Source organism: Cyprinodon tularosa, unplaced genomic scaffold, assembly GCF_016077235.1.
Source record: "Cyprinodon tularosa strain WSP-4 unplaced genomic scaffold, ASM1607723v1 ctg192, whole genome shotgun sequence".
Lineage (NCBI taxonomy): Eukaryota > Metazoa > Chordata > Actinopteri > Cyprinodontiformes > Cyprinodontidae > Cyprinodon > Cyprinodon tularosa.
In genome coordinates this window covers 557746-577778 of record NW_024038688.1, presented here as the reverse complement: position 1 = coordinate 577778, position 20033 = coordinate 557746, and the positions used below count along the sequence as shown (strand labels likewise).

At 42.3% G+C, this 20033-nt stretch overlaps 1 protein-coding gene across 3 annotated transcripts; it reads left to right on the top strand.

Moving 5' to 3' along the window:
- Positions 1 to 8581: 8581 nt before the first annotated feature.
- Positions 8582 to 16383, top strand: card9 (caspase recruitment domain family, member 9). Of its 3 annotated transcripts, none has more exons than XM_038283362.1 (14): positions 8582 to 8753; positions 8843 to 8977; positions 9090 to 9159; positions 11109 to 11246; positions 11319 to 11437; positions 11513 to 11719; positions 11798 to 11881; positions 12727 to 12918; positions 13224 to 13349; positions 13439 to 13627; positions 13701 to 13758; positions 15420 to 15550; positions 15736 to 15794; positions 15877 to 16383. In XM_038283362.1, the coding sequence occupies exons 2-14, from the start codon at positions 8864 to 8866 to the stop codon at positions 15968 to 15970; spliced, it is 1581 nt and encodes a 526-aa protein (XP_038139290.1). In that variant the 5' UTR covers positions 8582 to 8753; positions 8843 to 8863; the 3' UTR covers positions 15971 to 16383. The 3 variants fall into 3 exon arrangements, with proteins under 3 accessions (XP_038139290.1, XP_038139289.1, XP_038139288.1); XM_038283361.1 differs by having other exon boundaries at positions 8585 to 8753; positions 12676 to 12918; positions 13704 to 13758; XM_038283360.1 differs by having other exon boundaries at positions 8585 to 8753; positions 12676 to 12918.
- Positions 16384 to 20033: the final 3650 nt, after the last annotated feature.

Sequence of the window (20033 nt, the reverse complement as noted above, 5' to 3'; positions counted from 1 at the left end):
AATCGGTCGGACAGATACGATTTAAACCAGTCTAGAAGTGTTCCTTTAAATCCTGCAAAATATTCAAGTCTTTCTAAAAGAATGTTATGATGCACTGTGTCAAATGCCGCACTGAGATCTAACAGGACGAACACAGATACAAGTCCATTATCTGAGGCCATGAGAATATCATTAGTGATTTTTACCAGAGCTGTTTCAGTGCTATGATGAGCTCTAAAGCCAGACTGAAACTCTTCAAAAAGTTCATTATGGTGGAAGTGATCGCACACTTGTTTGGCAACTACTTTCTCAAAATTTTAGAATATTTCAGTTCATTTTATTTATACAGCGCCAATTCACAACACATATCATCTCAAGGCACTTTACAATTCAACCAGATTATAAAGTCAAAATGATTCAAAGTTTTCTAAGGCAAACAAGTTAATTGCATTGACTCATTGACTCAAAGGCAATCCCTCACACTAAGCATGCTTATAGCGACAATGGAGAGGGAAAAACTCCCTTTTAACAGGAAGAAACCTCCAGCAGAACCAGGCTCAGTGTGAGCGGCCATCTGCTGAGGCCGACTGGGGTTCAAGGAGACAGAAGCAGAGATACAGAAAGAAGCTGTAAAAGGCGGCCCCGTCCAGGAAACACACAGCCAGGCAGAGGAGCACCGAGCCAGCTCCCATGCCAGAGGACGAAGAGAGCACATCCAGCTAGTCACAGTCAGAGAAACAGGACTACATCTATAAACAAAGGTGTTGATGGCAGCAGCACAGCTGATTTTTCAATCCAGGATGGAGTCACAGCCGAACAGGAACAGACCAGATGAAGCTACTATGAGAAAAAGCAGAGAGAGCAGAACGTTAGAGATTGAACTAACATATTATGCAGAGTGGGAGTGATGAATGGAATGATGACAAATGGGTCCTTATGTCCTCCAGAAGTCTAAGCCTATAGCAGCATAACTATAGAGATAGCTCAGGATAACCTAAGCCACCCTAACTATAAGCTTTATCAAAAAGAAAAGTTTTAAACCTAGCCTTAAAAGTAGACAGGGTGTCTGCCTCACGGACTAAAACTGGTAGTTGGTTCCACAGGAGAGGAGCCTGAGAACTAAAAGACTAAAAGATAACTTAAAGATAAGAAAGGAAGATTTGATATAGGTCTATAATCATCTGGATCAAGAGACGTTTCATCACAGCTATCTTAAAAGCCTTTGGTACATATCCCTGTAACAGATATTAATCACATCTAAAATGGGGAAGAAAATAATTCTTCTAAATAACCTGGTTTGAACTGAATCTAACATTCAAGTTGGAGGCTTAGATAAAGATAGTAGTTTCACTAACTCTGAAATTCAACTGTATGAAAGCAGTCTAAACCCGGTTCAAATTCTATGGTTACCTCAGATGCTGCCTCATATTCCAGAGATAAACTAATCATAGTAAGAGGAGTGCTAGTGATCTTATTTTTAATAGAATCAATCTTATTTATTAAGAATCCCCTAAAATCATTACTGCTAAGAGCAGGGGGGATGGGTGATTTCACAGAGCCATGGCTCTGGGTTAGTTTGGCAACTGCATTAAAAAGATATTTAGGATTATTCTTATTTTCCTCTAATAATGAGGAGAAATATGCTGCTCTTGCTTTACGAAGGGTCATCTTATACAGCAGTAAACAAATTTTCCAGAATAGGTAGGACTTTTAGCATTTTGCTTAAGAATACGCAGCTCTGCATTAAACCATGGAGCGAGCTTTCTATTTTTAAAGTTTTACTTTTTTAAAGGGGCTAAGTTGTCTAGGCACTACACAGAGAACTAGCGACCCTGTTAATAACATTATCAACCTGTAAGGGGAATAAACTAAACTTTTGCCCTCTTTAGCACAGCTAAGCAACACAGAGGAGAGAGAAAGTGAAACAGATTCTTTTAAAGTTATAAAGGCATTTTCTGATAATGATATTCTGAAGTGAAACCTTTTGGAGGAGGAGAACTCTGTTCATCCTCCCTCCTCCTGATTGGGCCTTGCAGACACTATCACACGGGAAGTAGTGTCATGAAGCCTTTTACTGACAGCTCATCATCCAAAAGTGAATGACTGCTGGAGGCTTCTCCAATGTTTGCAGTACATGGGGTAAATGGTAAGCGTCAGTCAATGGCTTCGAAGTGGGTACTTGCAACCCTCTCAGAGCAAAAGCACACTGCTCTTAACCACTAGGCCAACACTACCCCGTTTACCCCCTTGCCATCTTTACTAGGGCACTTTACTAACAGATAAGACACATAAAGAATGTATTCTAAGTGATTGGAAAGTTGTGATATTTGCTCTAACAGGATGTAGATGTCCTTAGTCTTGGAGGGGGTTTAACTACTTTGGAGCCCCAAAAATAAAGAAAACTATGATTCATGCTTGACAGGTGGAATTGTTAGGACTCCTGTCTGTGTGGTCTGTGTTTTTGTGTGTTTGTCTTCTTTCCTCCACCGGGTGGCGCCTGGTTCTGATTCTCCTCCTCACACACCTGCAAGGGGTTACCTCGTTAATGGAATTTTCTTAAGCTGCTGACTGCCACTACCTCGATGCCAGAGTGTTTGCCAGTTTAGGGTACTCTAGCCAAGCTGAGTTTTGCTGAGTCAAACTGAGTCTTAGTCAACCTGAGTCTTAACATTGTTTTTGTCTTTGCCTCTCGGCAGTGAAACATCCTGCAAACTGGATTTTTCGGACCCTCTCTTCCCGGAAGGATCAACTGAGCTTCAAACTGAGGTGAGGAAACAAACCGGAGGTTTGGATCCACTTTTCTCCGAGGAAACGTTTGAGCTTAACACTGAGCAAGGGATTCATCTGCACAACAGTCCGTTCAAGTACCGCAGGAAATCTGAGTGGCAGTCAGTCGTTCTCTGTTCAACAACTAGCAACCGCATTCTGGGTAACCCTGTTCCGCCCTCCACCGTATGAGACAAACACCGGAACACATTCCTCACCTACTGGAGTCTAAGAGTCAACCTAATCTCTGGAAACATGAGTCTTCCAACCTTTTCTCCTCTTCAAGTTTGAGAATCAATTCTCCCACTGAACCTGAACTAACCGCAGTGTCTTCCCCTCACCTTTCAGTTTCGGTTGAGCAGTGTTCAGGACAATACTGGAATCTCCACAAAACTTATCAATATACCTGTTAAACTTTTCCCCTTGTCTCTCTGTAATGGTTTCACTGCATTTGGGTCTGATCTTTAGTTAAATCATGACAGGAATGTCGGCTGTAGCCTCGTAGCTCATCCTTTTTCCCTCTTTGTTTATCAGTGAGGCTTGAGTTTGTTAATACAAAGACTCAAATTTTAATTGGCAGGTGAACTTAAATTGTGGGCCAAGTATTACAAACCACAGATATCTATATAGAGCTGTATGTGATATGATTATGCAAAATCAACATTTTTATCGATTTTTATGATGGTTACCATGGTGGCGCTCCAAGGCAGCAGCCAAGATCAGATCCTCTCGACAATTTTCACTTTCTCGACAATTTGCGAAGTTAAAGAGAGATCCCCACAGACCTCCGCTTTAATCAATCCTGCTCTCCAATGTCATTGGAACACAAAATGGATAATCTCCGACTCGAACTCTCTTCAAAAAAGGAGAAATGTAACTGCTGCGCCATCATTCTGACAGTCTTGACTGCATCCAGCAATACCGGACAATGCTATTAGCCTGGAGGGGCTAATGAGGTACCTCGCCGAAAAAAACATAGAGCTCTGCGGAATTGAAAACTCCCTGAGACTGTTCCCTGGAAATCTTTAGCATCTAGAAGGTAAGTACAGCACTCTGCAGGTGAAAAAGAGAAGAGCACTCTAGATGCTTCCCTGCCAAATGTTGAAATATCCCCAGCCGGCTCCTCCAGGCCCCCTCCAGCTTCCACACCTACTTCAGCATTATCTATCGATGCTAAACCTGCTGATGGCACCACTGCTGCTCAAACCATGTCAGCCTCTTTAACCCAGGGGGCTACCACCCTCATAGCATCATCATCATCATCCTCTTCCGCTCCCTGAGCCAGGAGGAGCGAGTGCTTCAGGAGCTGGAGGCAGTAGTAGCAGTTCAACAACAACTGATGGGTCAAGCCCAGGCAACAGCCCCTTAAAGGTCCAACATCAGATCCTCTTCCACCAGAGGTAAAATCCCATTTAGATGCTAAGATACTATCGAACACTTGTGTATATGAAATGTCAAAATAAGTGATGTCTAAGGCGAAGTCTATTTAATGGACTTTATGAGCCAGGTTTTTAGATATATATGCTTTTTAAGAACTATGTATAGTTTTTTCATTTCTCATGTTTTTTTTCATGTTTCAGGTTTTCATAGGACCTTCATCAGGGTCAGAATTTGTCCAGGGTCCTGTTTGGCACTTGCATTTTCCCTTCTCAAACACTATCACTTGCTGAGATCCCAATCTCCTGCCTGTCTTCCGACCTCCGAGACATCAGTATCTGGGACTCTCTGACCGATGCCCCCCGCATTTTGTTGGCAGCCGACAGGCAGGAACCAACCTCATCCTCTGGGCTTGGACTGAACTGAAAGACCAGGTTATTGACTCACATGTTCATTATCATCCTCCGCCAGATAGACGGCCAGATAGTCACTAACCTGTGGCCACTTCCTGCAGAGGTTCCTGCTTAAGACGCTGGTGCTGTTCACTGCAGTTCCGTCTTTAATAAACCTTTTGATGAATCTAACTGTGCACCTCGAATACTAGGTCCTATAGTCCTGAGCCTGACACTAACCCTTAACTATCAAGTGTCACTCGCAATAAAGTCACACTCACAGTTGTGGAAGGCACAACAAGCGAGTCAGTGCTTAGGGTTAGTGTTTAGGGGTGTCAGGATTTTTCCTTTGATGAACCCAGATCGCACACCACACACACAGAGCTAGTCTTGAAGGTTCATTGAAAGTAATGAGTTGTGGATGAAGGAAACCAGAGGCTGTACCAGACTAGAACTGGAGGTATCCCTTTTAATGGAAGAGAGAATGAAAGACAAATTAACATGATTCAATGTGGGAGTACCCTGAGAAAACCCTGACATGCACAAGGAAAACATGCAAACTTGGCCCCTTATTTCTTGACTGTAAAAAAAACCTTCAAAAATACCTTCAAAAAAACACCAGAGATTCACTCAGAATGAAACTGTATGTCTCCTTTTCTCTTTTAGAGGTGTGTTTGTAAATATTTTATTCTGATCAAATAAAAAAAATATATGATTTTTAGAGTTATGGATGGATATTATCCTGGTGTGAACTAATATTTGGATTATTTGACATTGATTTATTTTCCTGACTCAAATCAGGTTGTGCAGCTTGGTGAATGAATGTCTTCCCTATTTCTGAAAACTATGAACAAGTTATACTTTGGAGCTTTTGAAGGTAAACCCATTATTAATATAACAATTAAACAGGACAACAACTATCATATTATATGCCATGTATAAAACTACTGTTGTTGTCAGGATCATCTGAACTGAGATCAAACCTTGACTTTTGACTGATGGTTGTTTCTCTTTTTGTTGCTGGTAATCAGAGCCCTCTGGTAGACATTTTGAGAATTGACTCAATGAATATAAACTTAGTAAAATTATATGTTTAATGAATCTAATATCTATTGCCATGTTTGGTTTTAAATATTTTCTCTGCAGTCAGTTCCAATAATTTATAGGTAGGGTAGATGTTAGGTCATGAATAATTGATTATTGTGATTTTTTGTGATCTAAATAAACAATTAAAGATTTCATAGTTAAGTTAAATACTCAAACCAGCATATTTAAAATTCATATCTCATAACTAATCAGAAAAAAGTAAAGAATTAATTACTCATCAAAAAATAAACCAGGCATTTGGTTTGCAAGCAGCAAATTTACTTATTTATACAAACATCAATCTTTACCCTTAAACCTGAAGAGTTTAATGAACTGTAATACATCCAAAACTTTCCCAGAGAGTAAATATTTTAGTTAGATTTACAGAAAAAAGTTGACATTATCATTGTCGATATGTTTTTGTTGTCCAAAATATTCATTGTTATATCTGCAGCAGTTCTGATGGCAGTTAATTTGTTCTGGTTTCTTTTAATGCTTGACCTTTCAAAGCCTGATGCAGGATTTTTTTTTTTGTAATAATTTGTTATCTGTTTAAATGAGAATTTTTTTTTAAATGCGTGTTTAAAGGATGTTATTTTAATCTCAGATATTGCTCCCTAAAAGTCAGAGCTAAGGTCCATTTGGCTCTGCTTATCCTCGTTAGACCTGAAGCTCAATAATAATAAATGGAAACCAGCCGAAGTACAGAAAAAGGGTAGAGCGCTCTAATGTTCCTTACATTGTGATTCTATATATATCATGTTTTAGAGAGGAAGTATGAAGAGCAGGAAAACAGCAGATCAAGCTTCTGCTTTGCTTTGCTTTGGGGTTATAAAAGTCATTTCATTTTCTGTCTTTGTTTGAGAAAAAAAACTTACACGTGAATGTGTATCAGTTTCCCCAATCTTACTATTTATATGGCAGCATAAAGAGCAACATGTAGATAAGCAGGTGAAATGAACTTATGGGAAATGAGTTTGTTGTTTTCAGACTGAGCTGAAAGCCACTGATATCAAACATGATACTTGGGGATCTTCATCACAGAAAAATTGGAATGTCATTCAGACTAGAGAAGTGTGGTCGGATGGTATCTTAGAGAGGGAAGGTAGTCCCATAGAGCGGGTCTCACTCCCAGAAGGAACAATAGCAGACATTAAAGACAGTAACAAGTACCTTGGAATCCCACAAGCAAATGGCAACCCTCGAAGAGGTAACAAGGAAAGTGGCTACGGCCAAATACCTCCAACGAGTAAGGAAGGGCCTAAGGAGCCAGCTCAATGGCAATAATAAGTCTCAAGCAATAAAGACCTATGCTCTACCATTAACCAGATATTCTGCAGGAACAATAAGCTGGCCAAAGGAGGAGGTACAGGCCACAGAAGTTAAGACACGAAAGCTCCTAATCATGCACGTAGGGTACCACCCCAAATCCAATACCCTGAGACTTTACACCAGCCGTAAGGAGGAAGGCCGAGGACTAATGAGTGTAACAGCTACTATCCAGGATGAAACATTCAAGATCCATAAGTACATCAAGGACAAGGCTCCAACAGACAACAGTGAAAGCGCGCCTGCGAATTCACGACGCCAAGGAAACCGCGGCAGACCAAACCAGATGAAAGTGCGCATTCAGCTCGGCAAAGAACTCATGCTCTTCCTCAACACTGAAGTCCTCAGACATTTTTCTTTCGTTGTTTCTTACTTTGCACAGGTAAACAGCACATTTCTTCTTCTACGCTTGCATTATCGGCAGAGCAGACGCTGAATGCGCACTTTCGTCTGGTTTGGTCTGCCGGCTTCCGTAGCGTGGTGAACGTGCAGGCGCGCGCTTTCAGGAAATCCTATACACTACTGTTTATGCTCTAAAAACATTCTAAATGACTTCGTTTCGAGTAAATTCTGGACACTACCCACTCAGGACACTTGGAATACATTGGACGAGCAGTATGGAGGAATATTGACACGTTTTTTGTGGACTTTTATGGACCTTTCTGTCTCGGGCGCCATAGACCTCCATTATTTGAATGTCAGCAGACAGCAAGAAGCCTCCCAGATCTCCAGATGCATTTGAGATATCAAAAAAGTACTCCAGAGTGTTGTTCAGCATGGGGGTGAGTAGAAAATGAAGGCTAATCATGTTTTGGGTGTACTATTCCTTTAAAAGTAGACAGGGTGTCTGCCTCACGGACTAAAACTGGTAGTTGGTTCCACAGGAGAGGAGCCTGACAACTAAAAGATCTGCCTCCCATTCTATTTTTAGAAATTCTAGGAACCACTAGTAAACCTGCAGATTGAGAGCAAAGTGCTCTGTTAGGAACATAAGGAACATGCTGACATCATTGTCGGAGGAGAAAAATAAGAATGATGTCATCAGTGTTACAGACATGTTCACTCTGGTCTAGTGAAGGAGTGGAAGATGCTAACCAGCTTCACCTGTTGCTGCAGGTCAGTCAGGAACCTGTCACCTGACAGGTGGAAGCCGGTAGAGTAAACTGACATCAGGAAACATGAAGCACATTCAACATATGATTTCAAATAGGATGTATCATTAGAATAGCCACCAGATAGTGATGAGATATTTGAGAATACTGCTACCACTTTCTTGCCATATAGTCCAAACCCTGCAGGTGACATCAGGTGACATCAGGGTGAAACATTGTCTCTTAGTGATTTTAATCATTTCGTCTTCATCGGTTGTGATAACTGTCAGGAATGAGCTGTGAAACGACTTCCTGAATTTATCAGCAGGCTCTTCCTGTTGCATGTGGCTTATTCCTGTTATAACTTCTCTAATCCATCACTTGTTCCTCTATTGATCTCTTTCTGTTTGTATAAACTCAGTGACAGTAGTTAAGTTTAGCAGAGTAGCTTTCTTTACTTATATCTACAAATAAAGCCACAAACAAACATATAAACAGAATATGTTTTGTTCTCCAAACTGTGGATATACAGATTATAAAAGTATCTGCAGTTACTTAAGTATCATCAGTGCTTTTAATGGACATGATTGGAGGATTCTGAGCTCTAACCAATCGTATTACTCGCAGTCAGAGACGGGAGGAGCCTTAGGAAGGAACGAGAAGTAACGCCACCATCTCCTCTGACAGAGAAGCAGAGCATCACTGAGGAGGAGACCGTTTTGGACCTCAGCTGGTAACTATGGCCTGTGTACTCAGAACCTTCTCTGTGTATAATATGTGTATAATGCCAATACTCTGTATATACTGTGTGTATAATGGTAGTAGTCTGAGAGAGAAAGCAGGATGGAAGGAGTGAGTGAAGATGACCTCTGCTGGCTGCAGCTGGATGACTTCAGGATGCTGCTGATAAAAAACATTGACCCGTCCAGAATCACTCCTTATCTCCGCCAGTGTCAGGTACTCCTCCTCCTGATCTCCTCCTCACCTTTACCTGGCTGCACCCCTTCATGCTCCTCTGCCCTGTCAGGCACTGACTAGATGTTTTTCTGTTTTCTGACGTTGCTGACAGGTGATCACTGCTGAGGATGAGGAGCAGCTCTTCCATGACCCCACCCTGGTCATCCGGAGGAGAAAAGTCGGTATGTTCTGAGAAAAGATTAAAATAAGATCCTGCTCAACCAGAAGAAGCGTTCAACTTCGGTAAAAAAAAAATGATTAGACACAGATGGATCCAGATGTGTGGTGATTTTCTGACCTTTTTTGCTGTAATGATCAGGTTTAATTAACCCACCAGCGCTCTGGAGGATATTTACTGATATACACCCAATCTTAGTGACAGCTAATAGATGATCAGGGGTCAATGTTGGTGTCTCATTGAGCAGCAGATGATAAATGTGGAAGTTGTTTGAATATAATTTACCACTCTGATGTAACAGCAGTCATCCTGCGGAGGCAGGTTCCTGGTTTACTTTCACTTCTTCTCCATCTCCTGAACTTTAACCTGGCCTACCAGCAGGTTCTGTGAAGCGTTCACCTGCTTCTAATGTTTCCTTTGCTTTAATATAAAGTAAAAACTGATTATTTCAAGAGCTGCATCGGGACCATTTCTTCCTGCAAAGGCATAAAACGCCAACCCATAGCTGGACGTACGTAAAGCTCACGAGTCAGACACGCGGTGATTGAGCCACAGAGTCTGATGTAAATGGGACTTTTCTCATTTAGAGGATATTGCAGAATAAGAAGCAGACAGTTTCTAATCCATCTTTATAGTGTTGAAAGCAGTTTCATGCAGAGTAATCGCACTAATGATTATTTTTGACAAGCTTTTATTGATAGGTTACTGTAAAATGTGCCATAAAAGGCAAATATTTTTACAGAAGCTAGAATTTAACTAATTTTAAATAAGAAGCCTCTAAAATGCATTTTTATATTGATAAGAGATTGATTTGTAGTAACTTCTTATTTTCTGTATTGTTTGATCTTTTGCCAGCAATTAGCAATATTCACTCATCTGAATGAAAATAATATCTTGAGATGGAAGCTTTGGATGGAAGCTTCAGGTTTATTTATGTTAGGACAAGGCAAAATTATTTATATAGCAAAATTCAGTACAAAGACAAATTTAAGTGCTTTACATGAATTAAACAACAAAATAGAAGGAAAATAAAAGCAAGTAAAGATAAATAAAAAACAAATAAAGAGTTGGACCACTAACTTAAACTAATGATAGCTTAGTTCATAGTTTAACACTCAAAGGCAGTTTTAAACAAATGGGTTTTTTAATTTGACTTAAAGAACTCTGGCTTCCAGCTGGAAAGAATGAACAGATAATTTTGTCAAAATCAAACAACATTCATCAGAACCCATCTTAGAGTTAGTTGACAGGTTATATCTGACTTTGTGAACTTTTAAGTTTGGATTGTTGGGTTATGACAGATTTTTGTGTATCTTAATTCACAAAATCAACTTAGTCTGGACATTACAGTGACAGAAGCAGAAAAACTGGACCAGGGTTCAGGTCCGGTGAAGTGTGGACGCTTCAAACACAGCAGCTCTATAATCCATGTAATCCTTTAAAGCAGGGGTGGGAAACCCCAGTTCCTGTGGGTCGGTATTCTGCAACTTTTAGATCAATCTTTGGTTAAACACACCTGAATAAAATGGCTGAGTTACCTCCTCAGTATGCAATCAGTTCCTCTAGAGTCCTCTCAATCATCTAATTACTTAATTGAGGTGAGTTGAACCAGAGGCAGATCCAAAAGTTACAGGAACTGGAATTGTCCACCCCTGCTTCAGAGGATATCTCTACCAGTTTAGGTTGAGGTAAAGTCAATTTGCTCCTGGTTTAGAAGGCATTAAGATATTAATGTGTTTTCTGATTACAGCTGGCGGCTACTTTTTTAAGAATATATTCCTACTGTAGAGTCTTCAAAGGCTTCAAAATATTCTGATTTATTGTGGGATTAAAACAAACGACCTCATGGTGTTGAGTCAGACTCAAGGTCACAGTGAGATCCGTCTTCCTCTTGGTTTTAGTGTTTGAAAATGTCTTGATGGTTTCTGGTGTCGCCTTCGGTTTGTTTTGCAGGAGCTCTTCTGGACATGCTTCAGAGGACGGGTATGAAAGGTTATACCGCCTTCCTGGAGAGCCTGGAGCTAGATTACCCTCAGTTGTACAGCCGGATCACAGGGAAGGAGCCCAACAAGACCTTCAGCATCCTCATCGGTTGGTTTGGATGTTTGGAAATGGTGTTCATGGTGGAATATAGTCTGATCACTAACTGCTCTGTTTGTTTAGACACAGCAGGAGAATCAGGTCTAACCCAGTTCTTGATGTCGGAGCTCAGCCGCCTGCAGAGGGTTCTTCAGGATGAGAGGAGAAGACGGCAGCAGGCATGCTCTGTTGCCAAGGAACAGGTTGGTATCACAGCTGGTTTATTGAGGACCAATCCAATATGGAGGCGAATAAAAAGATTACTTTGCCCCCATCAGGAGGCGTGGTCTCGCCAGCAGAAGCTGAAGGACCGCGAGCTGAAGAAGCTGACTGAGCGCGTGCAGAAGCTGCGGGAGGAGAGGGAGCAGCTAAACGAGGAGCTGAAGCAGCTGCGAGATCACAACTACAATCTGATGGCAGACATCAACACTCTGAACCAGGAGAAGAGCAATGCCCTGCTGGCTAACAGGGACCTGCAGATAGAGGTCAGCTGACCCCTGGCCCCCTAGTCTCAAACCCAGAAGCACCTTAACCCTTACCTGACCTCTGACCTCTGCATGCAGGTGGAGCGCCTGAAGCACACACTTCTGCGAGCTGAGAGCGAGACTCGGCTGCTCAAACGCCGTACAATGAGGCCGCTGCAGCAGGTAACCATGAAGCTGAAGCACCGAAAGCTTCTTTACCACAGGGCAATATCTCAGAGGGAATATGGAAAGCAAGAAGGGCCAGAATTTCACAGTAATTCACAGGTCTAACACCAGAACTCATTGATTCCCACACTAACTGACTGTCTGCTATTTTATTTCCTATCAACTTCTGCAAATTAAGTTACAAAAAAGAAATTCTTGGAGACCAACAAGAGCCCATTTCCCTTTTATTTGGACTTTCTTGGTTTTAGTTACATTCTATGGTTTATAGTGAGTAAGTGCCGTCACTAATACACAGCATATAACAGTACAGTATGACATCTATGCAAACACCGATCCAACACTGAAGCTGCTTATTTACTGGTTGGACATAGCTGGACTGGAGGGCCAACATTACCGTGAGGTCCTTATTTCTCTTGAAAAGGAAAAAATCCCTGCAGCCTTAGAAACAGCAACATGCATTAAACAACCTACAGTAGTCTCAGTGGTTTGTTTACATCAAATAACTGCTGCCATTTCCGCTCCTGCTCTGTTTAACTCACGTTTTATCGATGAAGAAGTTGCTGTAGAGAATACAGGCACCAACTAACCCTGGTATCCCTCATGGCTGTGAGCTTAGTCCCCTTCTAAATGATCTCCACACATACAATTGTTCTCCCATTCAAAACAGTAAAACTACACTTTTATCTGTAAAATATTTTCTTTCATTTCTCTCATTTAATAGTATTAGGGTCTTCTATAAACAACATTTCAGACTCAAACTGCAGTTAAGATTAACGTGTGGACATTTTCAGAGCAGGAACCTGACTCTGCCCTCGGACGTCTGCCTTCAACCCAATGTCCAGGAGGAGCTGAAGGAGAAACCCACACAGGAGAAACATGAGGAGGCGCAGGAGGAGAAAAAGCCAGAGAAGAAGGAAGAAAACTTGAAGGACGGGCAGCAGCGACATGGCTGTCGAGCTCCTCAGATGAACCTCATCACAACCGTGTTCAGACTGAGGAGGGAACTCCACAAAGCGGAGGAGCAGAGAGCTAAGGTGAGGAACAGCAGGAGCAGGAGGAGGTCAGCATGGGAACATCTTCCATGTTCCATGCCCATGATTTTGTGGAAACACACAGGCTTTAACATAAAATAGATCTTAGATTCCCCCTGATGAGTTATTTAAAGCAAGTTGTGTTCAGGGGAGGTTTGATTCCAGGATGCGTTCAGGTACATCTGTACTTTTAGATATTTAATGGTGGTGCACTCATAGATGGGGCACTTTTTAAATGCTTTGTGGATGTTGCATTCACTGACACGTGTAATGGGATCCATTCGGGGCCTCGGTTTCTTTGCTTTTAGAGTGTGGAGGAGAGGGAGGATCTGATGATGCGCTGCACTCAGCTGAAAGGAGACGCCAAGATGTACCGCCAGCAGAACAAACAAACGGTGCGGCAGCTGGAGGAGGTGATGAGGGAGAGGGACAAGGTGAGAATGAGCAGCAGGCTGAAGAGGAGGAGAGCGAACAGGATGATGAAGATCTAGTCACTAACTGGGAACTTGGGTTGGTGTTCCAGGCTCTGCTGTCGCAGGCGCAGCAGCAGGATGAAGCCAGACTGCACCTGCAGGAGAAGGACCAGTACAGGGAGCGCGTCAGGCAGCTCACCGAGAAGTCTGACAAGCTAGAGCTCCTTTTGCTGAGGTCACAGGGGGAGGAGCTCCAGCTGAGGACACGCCTCCGCAAGATGACCTTCAACTCTCACCTTGTGAGTGAAAGGCAAAGCTGAGGGGGGTCAATCTAATAACGGGGATGATGTAATGATGACTTATTTTCTTCAGCAGCTTGAGAGCATGAGCAGCGAGGAAGAGGAGGAGCCCAGCGAGAGCGCCGCTAAAGGTCAGGGATGAAATATTTACACGATATGCTTAAGAAATGGGACATGTGCTGACATCAGTAAGGCTGCCTCATGTGAGCAAGCACTCCCATGTGTGGATGTTTAGATTATACAGGGAGCCACTGGGGGGCGCTGTGGGCCAACAGAGCGGGCATACTTTGGTAAAAAGTCTTCATTGAAGTTGTGCATTTTTGAAAAGCAGCATTTAAGGGCTGCTCAGATTTCTTTACACCTGGTTGATACCAACTCTCAACTTGATGATGCTAGGCTTAGAAAGCTAACCTGTGTGTTCAAGGATCGCCAGACAGAAGTTGTCCTACTTTGGTTTGTTCAGATCCTCAATATGGCAGAGTCTCCATGGGAACGTGCAAACACAGGGGCTGTGTCCGAACATCCACCCTAACCCTAGATCCCTCAATCACTATATAGAGTGGGGACTATATAATGAACTTTACAGTGAACCCAGTTAACTGACCATTTGGACATGTGGAACACTACTTTTCGCTCCCCGTTACGTAACTCCGCCTGCACCATCTTTGTTATTTGTCGCTGATTTCGGGTAGCAACAGCGGGCTGCCGTAACAACAAAACTCAGAATATTTTGCGAAGAGAGCTCTCTTGGTAAATGGTACTTATAAAGCGCTTTTTCAAGTCAGGAGACTTGACCAAAGCGCTTTACCCTACATTCATTCACCCATTCATGCACACACTGATGGTGGTAAGCTACATTGTAGCCACAACTGCCCTGGGGCTCAATGACAGAAGCGGGGCTGCCATACACTGGCGCCACCGGGCCCTCTGACCACCATCAGTAGACAATGCAGGTGAAATGTCTTGCCCAAGGACACAACGACAGTGAAAGTCGGAGCCGGGGCTTGGACTGTCAATCCTTCGATTTCAGGGCAAACTCCTACATCCGACGCCACTGCTGCAAAACATAGAGAGCACTCAGAATATATCTGCTCGTCTAGTGGCCATGGATGATCTCTACTTTTCAAGGTACATTGTGGGAAATTTTGAGTCCACTACCTTTTCATCCACTAGAAGTTCGGACACTCGTTAAAAATAGCGTAACCACTATATGATGCCCTATATAGTTATTAGGTAGGACATTCTGACAGAGCCAGAGTTGGTGTGTAAAGGTGGCGTTCTGACGTGTGTTTAGGGTCCGTTTTAGGATTGGACTTCAGTCCTGACTCATCAAATAATGATGCTCTGCTGAGCCTCCTACACCTCAGATACTGCCCTAACGGGAGCATCCCTATCGTCATATATTGACCTACAGGGTTCATGAGAGTTTACGGATGTCATTTGAGACGCACGTGATCTGCAATGAAAATTTTGCATACAAAGTTGCTGTTGGTAAGTTCCTGCCACAACCTTTAATGCAACCGGCATGTCTAAAAATGACGAGAGGGTACTTCCACCGCGTCAGTGTCTGAGAGTAGGACTGCCTTAGGATGACATAAAGATCACTCGCTCTGTTTGTGTCAATCGTGTTTGGTGTGAACAGCTCACCTTTGGTTACTGTGGTCTACTATAGGCTGTTTTTTCTTCTTTAAAGTCCTTTTACCATCGAAACAGGAACCAAGCTTAAGTTTTTCCCCTGTCATTTAACCCATTGCATGCCATGTTATATTTTCTCTGTTCTGCTGTCGTTCAGGCAGCAGCGAGGAGGTCCCTAGCGGGATGTCGGGGGAGAACGAGGAGGTTGCAGCTCAGCCAAAGGAGCAGAGTTGTCATGTAGAGGGCCCCTCAGAGTCAGAGCATAGACCTTGCAGTGCTGCATCATGGGTAAAGTCCCTGCAATATTTTCTGTCTTTAGAAAAAAAGCCAAGCTTCGATTAATGGAATCCTTGTAATTAAACCAATAAAAAACACACATTAGGGCTCTAATGCTCTGTCATAATAAACGAGTTGAAGTGATTTTAAATGTAAAGTTTCATCTGATTGTTGGTGCCTTTGCTGTCCCTCTGCAGGATGAACAGACTGAGGTATTTTTATCCTCCTTAAATCGTTGCCAATTTGCTCAGCGCAGGTGAGCATCACTTTCCTTAGAATTCAAGATTTGTCCTGCAGCGAATCTTCTCTTGAACATTTTGTTGTTTCTATGGCAACAGGAAACGGGCCCTGAGGTCCAAGTTCACCAACGGAGGGTCGGCAGCCTGTAACTTGGGCGAAAGCACCAGCAGTGAAATCACCGAATCGGACTGAAGTCAGCTGAGGTTTGGAGATCGGCTGCTGGAACCCCGAGCTTCAGTCCTCAGGGTTTCGGTCTGGTTCTAAGTTATGGCGCAGGATGAAAGAACCTCCATTTCCTGTTCTGGATGATTTATGTTACTTCTTCTACAGCATGTTTTTAATTTCTATTAGTTCAAAAAAAATAAATGTTTTATTATTATTTCTAAGGAAAAACTGAGCCTGTTCATTAAAATATCTATCAATATCAGGGGTTTTAGCCACTGTTTGATGCTTGCAGGTCTCTCAGTTATTTATTTCCCTCCCGTCTCAATAAACACGTTCAGGAACATGACTGACTCTGATCTACAGTTAAAATATAACAACTACTAAATGTTTTGTAGTTCAATGATGAAGACTTTTAATAAAGCAAAGTTATTGTTTCATTATTTCATGCTGTTTAGATGGTCTCTAATGTTTCAAGGATGGTTTAAAACAGGCCAGACAGACAGAACTTGTAGCAGTGATGATAACGACAGATCTTAGTGCAGAAAAACGTCAGAGTTTACAACGTAATAGTGCCCCTGCTGGGGAAACCTATTAATACAGAAACTAAAGAGCCGATCAGCTGTCTTCACCCAGTGTTGCATCACTTTTTTTTATTTCCTGGATCAGAAATCTGTTTGTTTCAGTAGAATGTCCAGCTGTGCTGGAACGTGTTAATTAAGAGGACAGGTTTAGGTTTTTACCACTGGTCCATGGTGGTTCCTACAGCATGATTCTAAAATTGCTTGGTGGTTTTCAAAGAATAAGCAATCCCACACATGGCGATTAAAAGAAAAGAATCGTTAATAGTTGAGTTTTCGTCTTACAGTGTCTTTTATCCAGATGACAAGAACAGTACTATCACAAATAAGCTGATTTTGACGGGGAGATTCTCATCAGGCATTAAAGGAAAAGTCTGGTCAGCAATGAATGATCAATGGATCATTATCTATACCTAAAACTAATACGTTCGAGGTGATTTAATGACTTTAGCACTAATCAGTAAAAAAAATAAAAATTATAATTTTCGTTGCGACCGCCGAGTCTGGGAGCGGCCATTTTTGCCCAAATATAGTAACCCCTCCCTCCTGCCATCTTCCAGCAGTGACGTCACGGTGCGGTAAGCCTAGCGCCATTCTCCCCGCTTTACAAGCTAAATCAATGGGAACTACTAGACACATCTGCAATCAACAACAATTATTGAAGATTTCCAGAGGACTTCACCATTGAAATTCACCAGAGCTATAGTGAAACTGACAATGCCCACGTGCATGGCAGCTGGATGCTGGAATACATCGGGTAAAAGTGAAAAAAAAATTGTTATTCCACCTTTCTGATTCCTGATCCTCCACGGACGGGTTGGTCGTTGGATCGCCAACTTGAAGAGGGAGGATTTGCCATCGAACTTCTGGCCAGAGAAAAAACCCGTAATATGTAGCCAACATTTGGAAGAAGAATGTTTTCAAGATGACTTGGATAATAGCGCGTTGTGACAAACACCAGATACAGCACTGGGACTTGATCAACAGCCGATACCGCACCGTGACGTCACAAACCAGTGGGTGGCAGTAGTGTTCTTTGACAAACATGGATGCCTCCAGTAAAGCACATTCACATGAAAATTACTCTTAATTAAAAACACTGATCATTTATTGAATAGTATGTAATCATTTCACATTTAAAGGACTTTCAGTAGTTTGAATTCTGAATATGAACGGACTTTTATTTTAAACAGATTTCAGATGCACCAGGGGCCCATTGTTGATATTAACCTTGGTTTCAGCTCCACACACCTGCGTGGGCGAATTACGGCATTTTGGGTTTCCATGCCCCTCATTTCTCCAACTATTACCAATAAAATGATAATTAAATACAATTGCCCCATTACTTTTAAACAGGTTATATTTTTCAGTGTATGATTTCCGGTACTAATAAGTTTCCATCCATACATTTCAACGTATTCTGCCACTTGGCGACCAGGTAAATTTATGCCCGTACTCTTTGTGTACCAAAGATAGTCGTTATAAGATGTTTTCAGATTGTTTTAAAAATGCAACCTCAAAGCTTCATCTTCACAGTCGGTGCATTAACAGGAAATCCCAAATGTTCTCAGTGGTTTTTTTTGGACCAGCATCACTCTGCTCAGTGCTGGAAGTGGGGCGTATGCAACGTTACACAGGACCAGCGTTTCAAAACTTTGCCCATCAGCATACCTGGACTAGTGGTGTTTTGATAAGGCACTTGTTCCTGTAGGAAACCATTTCCCCTTCTCCCCAATCCATGTAGCTTATTGAACAGGGGTAACGGCATCCGACATCTGATAGGCTTTGTCCTTCAGGAAAAACCGGCGCCACCATGCTCCACTGCTCATCAACAGCTCAGCTGTAGAGGTGGTCAGCAGCACAAAGTTCCTGGGGGTGCACATCACGGACAACCTCAACTGGACTGTAAACACTTCATCTCTGGTGAAGAGGGCACAGAAGCGCTTGTACTTTCTGCGGAGGATGAGGAGAGCCCGCCTGCCTCCGCCCATCCTCACAACCTTCTCCAGAAGCACCATAGAGAGCATTCTGACCAGCTGCCTCTCTCTGTGGTGTGGAGGCTGCAGCGCCTCCGACTGGAAGAATGTGAGGAGGGTGGTGAGGACAGCAGAAGGAATCATTGGGGCTCCTCTTCCCTCCATTAAGGACATTTCATCACAGCGCTGTGTGTCCCGAGCCCGTAATATCATCAAAGACCCCTCACACCCCCACCATGGACTGCTGTCCCTGCTTCCCTCTGGAAAGAGGTTCCGCAGCATCCGCTGCAGTTTCACAAGGTTCTGCAACAGCTTCTTCCCCACTGCCATCAGACTGTTGAACCTTTGATCACAAACCGAACTCTGCACCTATTGCACATTATCGGGCATCAATGCTGCTGAACGTTTAACTTTTAGCTCTTTAAGTTCATCACATTTCTATTTTCTCAACCGAAGGAAACCATTGCAATTTGCACACTGTCTTTATCCACTGCACTGTTTACACTTTGACCACTGCTGCACTTTTTGTATAACTCGTGTGTAACAATCCGGAAAGGTATTCCATCTCATTTGAAATATCAATGCAATGTTCATAAGCTGTATGCAACGCAATTTCGTTCTGTATGCACTCTGTGCATACAAAATGACAAATAAAGAAGTCTAAGTCTAATGTTCCGCCCTAATCACTAAGTAGGGCACTATATACGCCATTTTAGATGAGTATCGGAACGTCTAGTGGATGAAAAAAAGTGGGCTTTCCCCCAATGCACTTTGAAAAGTACTGATCATTGATGGTCACTAGACGAGCAGATATATTCCAGATTGCTTTACGAGAGCTCTCCTCACAAAGCATGATGGGAAGGTCTATGCCAGGATCATTAAGAGGAGAGTTTCTTGTTGCTTTGTTGTCTGCTTGCTCCCCATGTGTGTTCACTCGAACATCAATTGGATATTTGGTTTTAAGTATTTTTGGATTTTTGCCTCTGTTGCTTTGGACTTTTTATTAAATCAGCAGAACTCATGTCTGCTTTTTGGTCCTCAAAAACCTCCATACAAACCGTGACAAGGGGGGTTTGTATGGAGTCATTTAACGACTCAAAATGTCATGTAATTAGTTATCTGATAATGGTGGTGATAACCTGTTAATAGTTACGCCCTTTAAGTTTTTTCTGTTTATTTGGTGTTTTACGTCAATGCTACTAATTTATTTTTTCAGGGGCTGCTGTTTTCACTTTACCTTAAACATCTTTCATCTGATCAGAGAATGATGTATTTAATTACTGCACAAGGATTGTTTTATGGGATGTTATTTTTCCTTTGCTTTAGAAGTGATCATAACAGAGAGAGAAGTCCTCAAGGATTTCATGCTGTTTAAATACAGATGAACTCAACATGCATGTTGGGTCACAGATGGTTTCTGGTTCACCTACATAGAACCCGTGTTTGCCAAAAACAGTAAAAAAAAAACAAAAAAAAACTCATCACTCACTCAGTAGGAGATTAAAAGAACCGAAATATTTGAAACAACTTTAAAAC

Bases quoted from the DNA above. Each gene is read 5' to 3' on its own strand.
- card9 (XM_038283360.1), top strand. From the start codon at position 8,864: ATGGAAGGAGTGAGTGAAGATGACCTCTGCTGGCTGCAGCTGGATGAC. The intron at 13,628-13,700 runs GTGAGTGAAAGG...TATTTTCTTCAG, and splicing joins TGACCTTCAACTCTCACCTT to CAGCTTGAGAGCATGAGCAG. The intron at 15,551-15,735 runs GTAAAGTCCCTG...GTCCCTCTGCAG, and splicing joins CTTGCAGTGCTGCATCATGG to GATGAACAGACTGAGGTATT.